The 14735-nt window shown below is 36.8% G+C and overlaps 1 protein-coding gene across 1 annotated transcript in view; it reads left to right on the top strand.

Moving 5' to 3' along the window:
* Positions 1-14735, top strand: part of LOC139121245 (alpha-2-macroglobulin-like) — a 52718-nt gene that overhangs the window by 19117 nt on the left and 18866 nt on the right. The window contains 13 exon segments of the mRNA XM_070685969.1: positions 2381-2572; positions 4176-4275; positions 5462-5633; positions 6712-6940; positions 7867-8112; positions 8390-8441; positions 9063-9155; positions 9739-9915; positions 10284-10365; positions 11186-11345; positions 11661-11697; positions 11700-11734; positions 14056-14215. Coding sequence (XP_070542070.1) covers positions 2381-2572; positions 4176-4275; positions 5462-5633; positions 6712-6940; positions 7867-8112; positions 8390-8441; positions 9063-9155; positions 9739-9915; positions 10284-10365; positions 11186-11345; positions 11661-11697; positions 11700-11734; positions 14056-14215 — 1735 coding nt within the window.

The following is a 14735-nucleotide window of genomic DNA, read 5'->3' as shown; positions in this document are numbered from 1 at the left end:
ATATTTATCGGATAAATATCCGTGATTTCGTAGACCCGGCGTGCCGACGCCACACAGTGCAAGTAAATCTCGGATCGTCTGGTATTGATATTGGCCTAGGAGTCCCGGCATAATAGATATTTATCGGGTAAATATAATATCGGCGATTTCTCAGACCCGGCGTGCCAAGACACAGTAGGCAAGAAGTCATTCCAGTATCTTGTAATATCAATATTACCAGGTATAGTCCCGAAATTGCCTATATTTATTGGTTATATATCGGAGATTTGGCAGACCCGGGATGTCAAGATAAGAGACGCTTTGTGTAGTTTCGTCTCCGGATTTTAGAGTCCCAAAATCGCCAATATTAATATTTATCTGGTTAAAACCTGCGATAGTAGGCTGACTCAGCATGTCAAGATACGAACCGCATTGTGTAGTATCGTCTTGTATCGGTATCAGAGTCCCAAAATCCCTTATAAAACAATCATCATGAAAGAATTAGAACATAACTTTGTACCGGTATCTTTTAAAGATTTTAAAACTCGCCCGACTTTCTTTAGCCACTGACGGTCTTTGAAAAAGCTGTTCTGTGGGAAGGCGGTAAAAGCTGACTCCGTTTGTTCTTTCTTGAGTGATTTTTGCACTCAACTGAACAACAGTTAATTATTTTTTATGCTACTGAGCATTAAAGAGTCGTAACGTGCAGAACTGCACTCCTGCAGTCATAGACTCCAATGCTTTGGTAGGCTGTCACACACGATCGTGTATCGCCGATGACGTCACGCACGCTCCTCCCATGAGCCCTTTCGCGCCCATGGGATTCCGAGCTCATTTCCATAAATGTCGTCTACTTCAACGTCTCTTTTCGTCGCTCCGTAGTCGTCAGCGCGTGCAATTATGTTGCAAATTTGAGCTGCATTTTATTCAAGGGTGATTTTGGAAGGGATAAACAGTCAAAGTCGCTGGACTTAGGTTTCCCTTTAACTTTTTATTGACAGTGTTGCCGTATGTATAACCATTGTCTCCGTCTGCAGTTGCACTGAGAAAAGAGGAAGACCAGATGTGTCTTTGCCTCAAAAGTGAAAGACTTAAACTCTTCCCCAATGTTTCCTAAACAAAACTTGTAGCTATATCAAGAATAAAAACCAGGGGTGATCAGGCAAACTTTGATATTAGAGAGACCGGTTACCTTACATTACCATAAATGTCGTCTACTTCAACGTCTCTTTTCATCGCTCCGTAGTCGTCAGCGCGTGCAATTATGTTGCAAATTTGAGCTGCATTTTATTCAAGGGTGATTTTGGAAGGGATAAACGGTCAAAGTCGCTGGACTTAGGTTTCCCTTTAACTTTTTATTGACAGTGTTGCCGTATGTATAACCATTGTCTCCGTCTGCAGTTGCACTGAGAAAAGAGGAAGACCAGATGTGTCTTTGCCTCAAAAGTGAAAGACTTAAACTCTTCCCCAATGTTTCCTAAACAAAACTTGTAGCTATATCAAGAATAAAAACCAGGGGTGATCAGGCAAACTTTGATATTAGAGAGACCGGTTACCTTACATTATCGAAATTTGAATTTCAAAATGGCCGCCATCCCTGTGTTAACTCTATGGGGAAAAATAAAATTTTTGATTTTCAAAAAACTAAGGAAGTGAAAATATTTGTTACTCCAAGAACGTCAAAATGAGCCCCCACAAAAGGTAGATCAGAAAAGAATTGTAAAATTTGGGAGTCCTTATATCTGTCCCTGAGGCACATTATACCGAAACGTAGCTGTTCAGAAACTTGGAAGTCCAGACTAGTGTTTTGCACTGTGAATATGAAGTAGTGAATTCGTCCAGAAGCATGAGTACAATAACCAAGGCATGGGATGAGGTTGTACACCAGTTTTTAGACCATGGAAATTGTTCCATAGATTGACATTGAAGATTTTTAGCAAATTCAATATTAGTATCTGTCATTTCATTCCATATTTGTGCATATTTCAATGAAATGATGTTCAACCACCTCACAAAAATGTAGGTTTAAAGATAAATTTCACAAAAAATGCATTTCTGGGACTTCATAATTTCAGACTTCAAAATCTGTAACAATTAGGTCATATTTCAGTAAGATAACAATCAGGCCTATGATCAAGAGATACATGAATTCATTAATATTGTTGTTCATTTAACCCTTTCACCACCATAGTTTGACCCAAATCCATCGTTTTCTATGGTACAGATGGACCTGTACACAGGGAACTGGGGGTGAAAGGGTTAAACTATTTGAAGAAAAATCTCAATATTCATTGTGCAGTCTTCAATTACCAAAGGGTAAAGTTACAGATTGCTCTTAAATGTTGATATGAATGCAGATTCAGCTCAACCTTTTAAAATGTTGAATTTTCTTGTCTTTCAGGTATTTAAAACACTTGACGAGTATGATCTGTCAAATACGTACGGCTATGTTGATGAAAGCACCCACTGTGATGATGATGATCTGTATCATCCTTGGCTCAGACGGGCTGATTTCAGGAAGAAGAGGAGTATTGCGCCTTGGTGGTATGGTGGTGGATATTCACGATACGATGATGCTTTGACAGCCTTCAAGGTAAATTATCAAATCTCAGGTTGAAAATCTTTTCTGCTTTGGACACCTGAACTTTCAGTGTGTCGCCTTCAAATTGTACAGAGCCAAACACTAGCTGCTCACAGATACTACTGGACTGCTATGTAGTACAGGAGTTCAATATAATGAAGATCACAAAGATACACAATAAAAAGTGTTGTGCAAGCCAGCATCCATCAGGTCAAAAACAGTGAAATCATGTTGGTGATGATTTGCAGAGAAAAACTACCAAATTACCTCCGGGCCAATAATAAGATATTTTCCAAATATTACTGCTTGATGAATGACCAAATATTGTTTACATTAAATCCATGCAATACAATTATTACAAGAGGACACCTTTATTATATGGTATGGTAGCAAATTGTTTCAAGTAATTTGATGCACCAGTGTATTTGGTGTTTAGAGATGCAGTTAATGTCTTCAATTCTAGCTGATTGATGCTTTGTGGGCAGAGTGTATGGCTCTCTTCAAAAATACAGTCAAGTATTTCCTATTTGACTGCCACAGTCACAACTCGCTTGGCTTCCAGAATTTTGAAGAGAACAAATATTTTATAATATTTTGATACTCTGAATGATTTGTCAAACTATTTGTATTCATCATATTTCACGACCTTAACTTGAATATAGTGACACCATATGAATTTCAAGAATTGTCCGTTTAAGTAGAAACTACCAGCTGTCACACACGGTATCTGCAGATTCACAGGCAAAACTTCTTTTGGAGATCAGAATATTGAACGCTGTGTCTTAAGTCGCAGTGCAGGGTCAGAGGTGCTGATGTGCCCACACATGGGAGAATCTTTCAGTCCAGCTCTATGTTAGCAGATATTTTTCTTTTATGATCAAGACCGTAATTTTGATATTACATTTATCACTTAAATGCGAAGTGTGGCCTAGGGAAACTGAATTGTTGTTCATGTATGTAAGTATGTAGGTAGGTGGGTGTAAAATGTCTCTGAGTAGTCAATGCAAAACTTTGAGAGTGCCATGAGTATCAGCTTAGTATGATCTGGTGTGAAGATGGGCGATGGATTAATAAAGAGAGTGTCCAAGTTCTGATGCCCTTTGTAAAAGAGTTAGGGAATTTTGATCAGAGTTTTACCATGTAGTCCCTGCATGTGCTGTGTGTTATATCTCAACATTCCCAGCTATAGCCTTTTCTGTTCATTTTTGTTTGAGATGACTTTGTTGAAGTGTGATTACATAATGACAAAATTTTCATAACTAAAAGTCAAATTTTCTTGTATTTTAGCCAAATCATCTTCTCCAGGACCACTTTTTGGTAACCAGCGAACCTTATTACGTCAGTCCTGTTAACATTAGAACAGTGTAATTGATGCCATTCTTTTCAATTTTAGACAACAGATCTAGTTGTCATGACAAATGTCAACTTGGAAACCAGACCTTGCACAAAGTATAACACGCGTGGAAGAGGAGGAATCGTATATGCGGGTAACTGTACATTACTTTTCTCACTCTTTTCTCTCTCTCTCTCTCTCTCTCTCTCTCTCTCTCTCTCTCTCTCCTCATTTCCGATTCAAACATTGACTGTCTTTACCTGATGTGACTTGGGAAGTCAGAATGTCGATATGGTGGTCATGACTGATGTACTTCTCGAAACAAGGCCATGTGAAGAGCGCAGATACCCAGTGATGATGAGCTATTATCGTGCAGGAGGAGGTTCACTCTTTTTATGGCTCAGTTGTCAATAATAATTACTTGAAGGTGAAATAGTGAGATCTATGGAATATCAAACTCAGAGGCATGTTTTTCAATGTCAAGGTGTCATACGTACCAACTTGTGCTAACTATATTATCTATTATTGCCTGAATACATGGGTTTATGTGTCCGAGAGCAGGTGACAATTTGCCTGACACCAGAAGGGCAAATTGTCTCCTGCTACGAGGATACATGTATTCAAGTAATTATGTTTTTATTACATGCCTCTTTAGTTACATGCAGGGCATTCTCAAACACTGTTACGATTGTCGACCAGCATCAAACATATAAATGAAAACAGTATGTGTTAATAGTTTACTTTGACTTTGAAAATATCAAAGGCCTTCACCAGACCAGGTAACCATGGAACCGGTCAGTACATTGTTCACACGGCCCAGTCTTCCAGTCTTTAATTGCTGATGTATAAACATTCAACAAAGTCCTTATCTGTTTTGACAATACAAATATTTTCTCAGACCTATGAGCATGGAAAGTTGGAGAAACTTTGTCTGTGTGTGTTCAAGTTGTGGTGTATACTAGGTAGCATGCGCCTTGAAAGTGAAAGACTTGAGCTCTTGCACAAATTCAGTGAAACCTTTAACAATTATCTTACAAAATCAAGAATATTAAAATATGAGGGGTCACATCACTAGTACTAGATAAACATATTATTATGTACTAATATTTGAAATTCAAAATGGCCACCATTCCTCTGCCTGTGTTAACTCTATCGGGCAAAATAAAATTGCCAATTTTCAAGAGCTTTAAAATGAATGCCAACAAGTGGTAGATCAGAAAAGAAGAGAAAACATTTTAAGTCTGAATATATGTCCCTGAGGTGCATTCTACCTTTATAAACGGAAACGGTCATCAGAACTGTGCCTGAGCGAGTTTCTTGTTAACAAACAATGTATTTCGTGAACGGTATCTAGATGCATCATCATAGCTGCAACATTTAAATTATACTGTACAGATTATGACAAACATGTTTCAACTTTCACCTTTGTGCCGTGGATACATTTTCACATTGGTAGTATGACTCCCATACAACCTTTGAGCACAGTTCTGACAACTGTAACCCTGTAAGCTGAACACCATAAAGTCATGTACTGAAATTTGTGACACTTTGTGATTTTTACATGGCAGCTGCTCCAGGTCCAGAAGCTATTCCAGAGGCACAAGAAATGGACATTGCGGAGGCTGATGAAAGAGTTGCTTTCATTGAAACAGAAGTTGGTGAAGATGAGAACTTTTCCCCGCTGGTGGAAATTCGAACATATTTCCCGGAAACTTGGCTTTGGAAGCTTCAAAGAGTAGGGTAAGTAGGATATAGTGATCATTTACCCATCGTCGTTGATTAAAATATGGATACATTTCCATAAAAAGAGTCCAGAATCGGCACATCTGCAATGGTGAACCATCTTATTGATAACACTCACAAACAATCACATCACTCTAGGGAAGATGACCTTTAACTTACTTTAGAATATTGTCTGCATTAACCTTACTTTCAGATGTATGCATTTGAAATATGCCGAACCCTTTGTTATGGTCACCTTTATACAGGGCAGTGTTGGTCAGGACAAAACTGCAAATCAACATTATCACAGATTCACAATCAAGTGATGAAGGCAGGCAGACTTCTATAGCTTCAAAACACACCACTCAGAGTCATCAATATAGGGTAGAGATGGAGACAGAAAAATAGATATCCAACAAACACCTCAGTTGTCATCATAAGTGGCTTTCATCCGCAGATCATTACGTCAAACTGACAATCCTATGGTTTATGAAACTTTTGAATACATAGAATGTAAACGCAAACACTTTGTTACTTCAGCTACAATGGTACTAACTTTTGAACTTTTTTCAAAATTTTTAAATATGGGTAGGGTTATACATCAGGCCAACAAAAACATGCCTTCTGACTCTTTAAGTTATTATGAATTCCGCAATCGCATTTACAAATGAGTGCTAAGATGATGTGTAGGTGAGCAAGAAAAATACTTGCATCTGCTATTCATATTTCAAGTTTATGCTGTCGTGTTGAGTGTATTGAAATTATCTGAAAATGGATGTGGTAGTAACGTAATTTGCAACTTCTGTCCTTCAACGGCTAAATATCTAGTGTTTGCCATATTTAATGCTATAAACTTTCAGTTGTTTGTTCACTTAAAAAGACCAATCTTAAAAAAAGGCAATTATTTATGAAAATAAATTTGAATATTAATGAACAGTATAGGAAATAGCATTGTCTTGAGCAAAAGTTTAACAGTAGAGCATTTAAAATAATTGAAAATAATCCTAGCTACCTGTTCCAATATGGAAGAATTTATGGATGCAAAGAAAAATTTGTGGTCACTCCTTGTCAAAATATTTGTTTTTATTCGTTGTAGCAAAAGTGGTAATTCAGTGACCGAAGTTGAAGTACCTCATACTATCACAGAATGGATCGGGAGTGGATTTTGTACTTCATCAGAGAAAGGTGTTGGTGTTTCTGAAACTGCTAAACTGACAGCCTTCCAGCCCTTCTTCCTGTCCTACACACTGCCATATTCTGTGATCCGGGGAGAGAAAGTACCCATTTTGGTCACGGTGTTCAACTACCTGTCACAGTGTCTCACAGTGAGTGCCATAGTCACAGGTTATGTTTACATGATATTCGCAGTGCTACCCATGCTGATAGGCAGTTTTCAGGGATCAGAATCTAGGACTTCCCATAGGCTGGCCACTTTTAAGTCACATAGTCTTCTCCTGCAGTTAACCATCGCTAAGTACCCCATAATATAATAATAATATTATGATACAATATTTCTTTTAGCTGTGAACATTTCTAATTTTACTTTTGCATCTTTTGCATTTGTAATGGCTATTTAACCTTGTATGTCTCTTTGATCACTTTATTCATGGTGGATATAAACGCTTTATAAAGAAATCATTATTATTGATAATTGTAAGTCATACACAAAAAGAACTGAGATTAGAGACCACAACCTACAAAAACTGATTATAGATTTACATACAGAACATCTTTTTAAGTAGCTTAACCATGATTGTTTTCACCTGGAAATTGTCTCCCAAAGAACAACAGAAGGTCATGTTTTATTGCATGGGAAATCTTATCACAAAATATATTATGTTTATTCATCTGTGGGAGGATGTTTTGTGAGCATTTTGTCTGGCTGATTGGGACTTTGGTCATTAACATTAATTAAAATAGCTTTCTTTTATTGGCAGAGATGTTTTTACTAAGAACGTAGATTAAACATTAAGCCATTCTATTCTGTAGTTTGAAGTACTGGCATTCTCATTAATATGAACATTTTATTTTCAAATGTGTAAATCTGTTGTATTAAAGGATCTAGACAGATGGGTACATTAATTTGTGAGAATAGGCATTATAAGGCACAGTACACTGTAGATCACTTTTCTTTTCATGATACATTTTCCCAACAAAAAATCATTTTCCATCACAGGCTTACCTTCTGAACAAACCCGTCTACGGTATTATACTGATCCTTGTTAAAGGAACTTGTACTTTTATCCATTAGGTTGAATTGAGAATATCACTGTCCGATGACTTTGAAAGCCTGGAAGATTCTCCTGTCAAGAGAGTTTGTGTTTGTGGAAGTGAATCTACGACTGTCAGTTACCGCATCGTACCAAACACACTTGGCGAGATCCCAATTACAGTGCTGGGAGAGTCCGTCAATGGAGCTGAGCTGTGTGGTAATGAAGCTGTGATGAGTGATAGAGTTGGCGCCAGAGATGCCCTCTCCGAGAATCTTCTTGTTGAGGTGAGATTTTGAGTTATACTATTCATTAAGTGACTGACACATTATTTACATCACTTAACAGCTCTTTTGTTTGTTCAAAGAGTGCAAACACAAAGTTTGTGTCTATTAAATTCATAAAATTCTCACAAAAGTCCAGCTTTGATTAACATCTTCCCATCCATTGTGCTAAAAGAAATCATGATTTCCTCAATTGCTGCAAAATTCCAAGATGTTTCTTTTTAATATGACATATTGGACCTAAAACAAATATTCACATATATTTTGATTTTGGTTTTAGCCTGAAGGAATTGAAGAGGAGTACACCGTGAGTTCATTCTTTTGCCCACAAGGTCAGTGTGTTCTTTAAATTTATTTCCATAAATAAAATCCAATATACCCATAAATAAAATCCAATATACTTTTTCTTTTACTCTGTTGAATATGACCTAGTCATGATCTCTTTGTCACATACTTAGATAAATTTTGGGTTCAAATATTGATTGTTGGCATGTATTCAGGTAATTCATGCCTCAAAAATGAAAGAAAGAAACTTTTGCTCAAACTTTCCTCAAGTAAGCTTTCAACCATTCCCTTACAAAATCAATAATAAAAATCAGGGGTCACCGTGTTACCCAATATTTATCAATACTTGAAATTCAAAATGGCCTCCATCTCTGTCAACTATAGCGGAAAATATAATTCCCAATTTTCACAAAACTTTAGCCTTTTAATACTTTATTTAGTCTGTAAGCTTCAAAATGACCCTCCACGGTAAGAAGGGCAAAACAATATTGCAAAAGTTTGAGAGATTGAACATCTATCTCCCAGGCACCCTCTACCTTATTGTCACAAAAAACAATGTCACTTTAAGATCACAAAAAACAATGTCACTTTAAGATCACAAGTCTTCTGATTATTTCAAATCAGAAAAGCTGCATGCCATTATTAAACTTACCTTTTTTGAACTGTAGATGAAACCGATGATGTTTATGAAAGCAGAATCAGACTTGAAGTGCCTGATAATGTCATCGATGGGTCTGCCAGGGCCACTCTCTCTGTCATTGGTGAGTATTACTCGGTGAACTTTTCGTAACATCATTCTCAAATTTAGCATCATCAGCAGATAGATGGATAGAAAATTGCTGAAATGTTACAAGTAAAGCATTTTCTGCCCATGCCTATAAGAAATCACAAGTAACTCCTTCATTGGGTTTTGTCCAGTGTACTTATATTTCCGAAATCTCAAGAGTAGATTTTTATGTCATGAAATGCTTTTGGCAGCCACATTAGTGATGAAAATCACATTTCTTACAGATCTAAATCAGAGAGATGTTTTTATACAATGACTATTGTTTTGCCTATTTGTAACATATTCTTACCTGTATCTCCACATCGTAATCAAAATTTTTATTGAGGTTGAGATGAAATGCTGTCATTTTAACAAAAAGGAAGGTAGAGGTTGCAAGTGTTGGTAGGTATACAACCAAAAGAGGCAGTTCTTATGAATGGAGATGTTTGATTGCGTACCTTGTGAATATAAGTCCAATGGGGGATTTTACCGAATTGTTACCATGGACAAATGAAAACTATACTTATCTATCTTGTAAAGTAGGAAAACATGACAGACTGTTGTTTCTCTTGCTACAGGTGACATAATGGGACCCACTCTGTCAGGTTTGGATAGATTGCTGACAGTTCCATATGGATGTGGAGAACAGAATATGGTATCTTTCACTCCGAATATCTTTGTTTTACAATACTTGACACAAACTGACCAGGTCACTGCAGAGATTGAGGAAAAGGCCTTGGCAAATATGAGAAAAGGTATGTCTGTCTTCAACCATGACAACACAAAATGACGAGCAACGTCTTTTATGTCAGATTTCAGAACAGTAATTATTAGCTAGGTATTGTTTTAACCCTAGAATGTTTAGTTAAATTTGAAAATAACATTTCAGCTTTAGTTGCTGTTTGATTGGATTAAAGCAACATTTTCCTAGGAGTTTAAACAAGATTAAATGGAACAGAAAATTGATAACATTTCATTGGACAGGATGGACACTTACAGAGGCGAGATCATTCATTTGTCTGCATGAAAGGCTAATCTTATTGCAAACAGTTAGAATGCACTATGGCTAAAGTGTATGATTGATTTAATTGGTGCAACTGGTATGTCATCTTCTAATTTACAGGTTATCAGCGAGAATTGACGTACCGACATGGCGATGGCTCATACAGTGCATTTGGTGAGAGAGACCCAGAGGGCAGTACATGGTGAGCACTAAAACATTACAGTCAACATAGTTATGTAAAGCTTCACAGATTCAAAAGAAATCAAATTCCTGCTTTCCTGTGTAATTGGATGTTCACTGAAACCAAATTAATAGTTATCAGAGTTACCAGTGTGTGATGAGATCCTCGTTACGGCCATACGGTCAGTGAAAGCAAGTCACCATGTTGCTTTGAGCTCCAATCTGTAGACTACCATGGCAAGTAAAGCCGTGACTTTTACATTGTTGTGAATTACAGTTTCCCTCCACATCAGCAAAAACACGATCGACTACTACTTCTCTGAGCCTGTTGATGCTGGCTGACAATTCTCACCACTTTAAATAGCTTTTGTCTTGTGCTTTGGGTGGCAAACTGCATCATATTGAAATGCACTGTGGGTAAAAAGTCAACTTTTCACCACAGCAAGAGTTTGTGATGGTGATGTCATAGATAATTTTTGCAAAAATGTAAACACTGTTCTCTTTGTTTGTGAAACTAGCTAAACTTGTTCATCTTTTTAGACATTTCTGGCATTAAATTCCTGCATAAACCAAAACACTACTTTTGCTTTTTAATCTTGTGTTTTACCTGTAGAAATTCACCATACTGAAAGTATGGTCAACCACCTGAGACTTTTATGACTCACTCAAGTGGCGAAATTGAATTTAAGGGCACCTAGAAACGTTTTGCACCAAACTAATGAGGGCCACCAGCATCATATTACTATGAGTGCCTAACTTCTCTGTACTTCCCATGTCTGATTTAGCCTATAATCTGTGCTAACGACATTTCTTTTTTATCCACTGATGTTTGTTTTTCGTAGGCTAACAGCATTCGTAGTTAAGTCATTTGCTCAATCTGACAAGTACATCACTATTGATGAGAAAGATCTTGCTGTGAGCATCAATTGGTTTAAGAAGCAACAGAATCCAGAGACTGGCTGCTTCATCAAACGCGGTAGTGTTCACAACAAACGACTTAAGGTGTGTTACACATTTAGAACACTTTGATCATTTTCCTAAATTTGTTTACATCATTTAGTAAGAAACATTCCTATTATAATCCTGTCATGGCTGCTGTTTCTCACAACTGTATGGCTTGTGGTATTTTCTGTTCTTTACAAGAAGTTGTTTGAATAGCATTGAAGTAGCCTTGAATTGTTACTTGGAAGCTCATTGAGCTTGTGGATTCATCATTAAATACAGGATCTTGCATATGACACTGATTGCTGCCAAAAGAAAGTTTGACAGACTTTTCCCGTTTATTGCACTTTTTCTTGACTATTCTGATTGTGACAGGGTGGAGTATCGGATGAAACATCCTTACAGCGTTTGTTCTGATTGCGATGTTGGAAGCAGGCATTCCAGCAGAAGTAAGTGTATCTTGCTTGGTAATTGTAGGATATTTAGACTTTGTGTACAATTTTTCATATACAACTTTCGATAGTTGACACACCATTGACCTGGAAATTTTGCACTTTACATTCAGTTGACATTTATATACAGACCAGCTCACTTGTGTGTCTATCTCTGCAAAAAAAACTGTGCAAGGGGCTGATGCCATGCACTGATGAATGAAAAAAGTAAAAATGTAGATTGTTATGTTATACTTGGCCATGTGAGAGACTTACTCAACTGTTTATCAGAAGCATAACATTGATGACCGGCACTTTGCATATAAAAACCTGAAAAAGCAGAGTGAGTGAGAGTGCAGACTGATTGATGTAGAACTATGTATCTCCCCATTGTTGCTCTATAATTGTGCCTTGAAAATGTCTGTGCCATAACATGTGACGTACATCCATGAACGAATTCTCAGAAAAATGAAATTATTTGAAGATGCTGTTTCTTGTAATAGGCTTGGAGACTTGCTCAAAACTATAAATAGGGATTGGTGTTCACCACATCATTCTTACGTGGCTTTAACAAAGGTGGAGGAAGCATAGCCATTTGGCAGTCAAACACAGACAGAAATGATTTTGTTTCAAGAAACAGCAGTCAATTTGCTCCCTCATTATTTTTTCACTGAAAAGATAACCATTTGACCAAGATAATCTGACCCTCAAGGTAAAATTTAGTTTAGAATGCTTACTTTATGAATGCTCACTTTAAAACTTTTTAGCTCACATTTGGTTATACCAATGTGAGTTTATCGTATAAGCTGAAGTCGATGGTGTCTGTATGTACGTATGTATGTATGTATGTATGTACGTACAGTATGTCCGTCAACATCAAAAACAACCGCTGCACGTTTCAGCTTGGTATTTGGTGTGTGGATGCATCCTGGGCTATAGATGGGATTTTGTTCAAATGAAGTCTGCATTGCCAAAATTATGCAAATGAGCTTACAAAATGTGAAAATGGTCAAGAATTAATAACTCAAGAACTGCTGTTTTGATTGCTCTAAAAATTTGTGTGTAAGTACCTTAGGTGAACCGTAAACAGTTTTACAAATATTGTGAAGATATCCTTAATTTTGTATTTTTGCTGAATTTTTTGGTGATTTTTCTCATTTTCAGTAAAAATTCTTCTTCTCTGAAACCGCCTGCCCAATGGCTCTCAAATTTGGGTTGGATCTTTGCGAGGGTGTTACTCTTCTAATTTGTTGAAATTATGACAAAATTGGGAAAATTACTATTTTGGAGCAATTTTGTCATTTTTGGTCAAAAAATCTTAAACAGTATTTTCTTTTGAAACCCCTGGACAGACAGCTTTTATATTTGGTACACAGACGTACAGAGATGACAATAGTTAGATATGTGGAAATTGTCCTGAAATATACAAATTTGTATTTTTAAGACAATATTGTCATTTTTGGTCAAGAAAACCTGTTCTCAAAATTACTTGTTTGATAGCTTTGTAATTTGGTATAAAGTCATGAGGTATGTTATTAGACATATTTCTGCTCAAAGTGTTGGGAAACCCCAAATTGGTATATTTTAGGTAATTTTCTCAGTTTGTGACCTTAAATGACCTACACCAACCCAGGATATGTTGTGAGACAGTTTTGAAGGCTGTGAACATAATTTTGTCATATTTGGTATCAATTTGTAGGACATTTTGATCCAGAAAACAAAGCTGAGGTGAATTTTTTCATTGCGGACCAATTTTTGCAACTTTTCTATGTAAGACATTCAAGAACTGATGACAAATTTGGATCCAGGATAATTCCAGATGTTGTAATCACCGCCAACAGTGGAAGACATTTCACTATCTGTAACTAACTTAAGCACTGTTTACATTAGAATGATAACACTCATCGCATTAATTAAAAACTTCCCAAGGTTGTAAATAAATTTCCTGTCATCTGGCGTTATGTAATACCAAGGAATGGAACATTTGATAATCAGGAGGGGTTAGGGTCTAGAAGATTGATGAGGTAGCATTACTTTTTTTACCAGATCCCTGGTACATTTTTTTACCCACTCCCTTCTTTTCTTTTTATCAAACCTTCTCTGTCTATTTTTTGTTGTTGACATTTGCTTATGTATTAAGGATCTGCTTGTCCCATTGCTATAGAAGTTGATATGCATGTTCCTAAAGATGACCTCCAGTACCTTAAAGTTGGAGACCTTATTTGCTTTTGACATTCTTGTTTTTCCTGGTTTAAATATTTCTCGAATGGACCAATGCAAACCGAATGTGAGCACACTGTCCTTGACGGTATTTTTTTTATATTGTTTTACTCTCTCAGGACATAAGTGTGCAGGCAGCTCTTTCATGTTTGGAAGGCAAAGTGGACAATATCACTGCCCCATACACCACTGCCATAGTCTCCTATGCTTTTGCCCTGGCAAATAGTGACAGGAAGGCTTACATGTTGGAGAAACTCGACAGCATTGCCATCAGATCTGGTAAGGATACACAGCTGATATGCTTAGCCTGCTGTTGGGAATTCTCACTGGTTCAATGAACCTGGCCAAAATTCTATCCTCGGACAGTACTATTCACCGTTTGACTTCAGTTTCTGCTAGAGATGTCAAACAGCATTCTACAAGTTTCCTTGAATAAAGCTGAAGGATGCAAATGATCAGAACAGATTGTCAAACAATACAGCCTCATCACCGAATTAAATGGCCATAATACTATCACTGTCAGAGTTTACTAATCATAAAGCTTTCTAATTGCAGTAAAAAATTAAAATTAATTTACTGAATTTCTTCTAATTATTTGTGATATTTTCACATCTTCAACTGGAACAGTGGAAGCATGCTTGCATTAATGGTTGTATTTTTGCGATGCTCTTCTGCTCTACCACTTATGTGGGCTCATTTCTGAGGTCTTGGAGTAAACAAAGCTTCCCTGTCTTTAATATATTGTGAAAAACAAAAATTCAATTTCTCCTGTCAAATCGACACAGTTGAAGGTTGAAGG

Source organism: Ptychodera flava, chromosome 21 (assembly GCF_041260155.1).
Source record: "Ptychodera flava strain L36383 chromosome 21, AS_Pfla_20210202, whole genome shotgun sequence".
NCBI classification, from domain to species: Eukaryota; Metazoa; Hemichordata; class Enteropneusta; family Ptychoderidae; genus Ptychodera; species Ptychodera flava.
The sequence above is the reverse complement of the archived record's forward strand: the minus strand, read 5'-3'. Positions and strand labels throughout refer to the sequence as shown.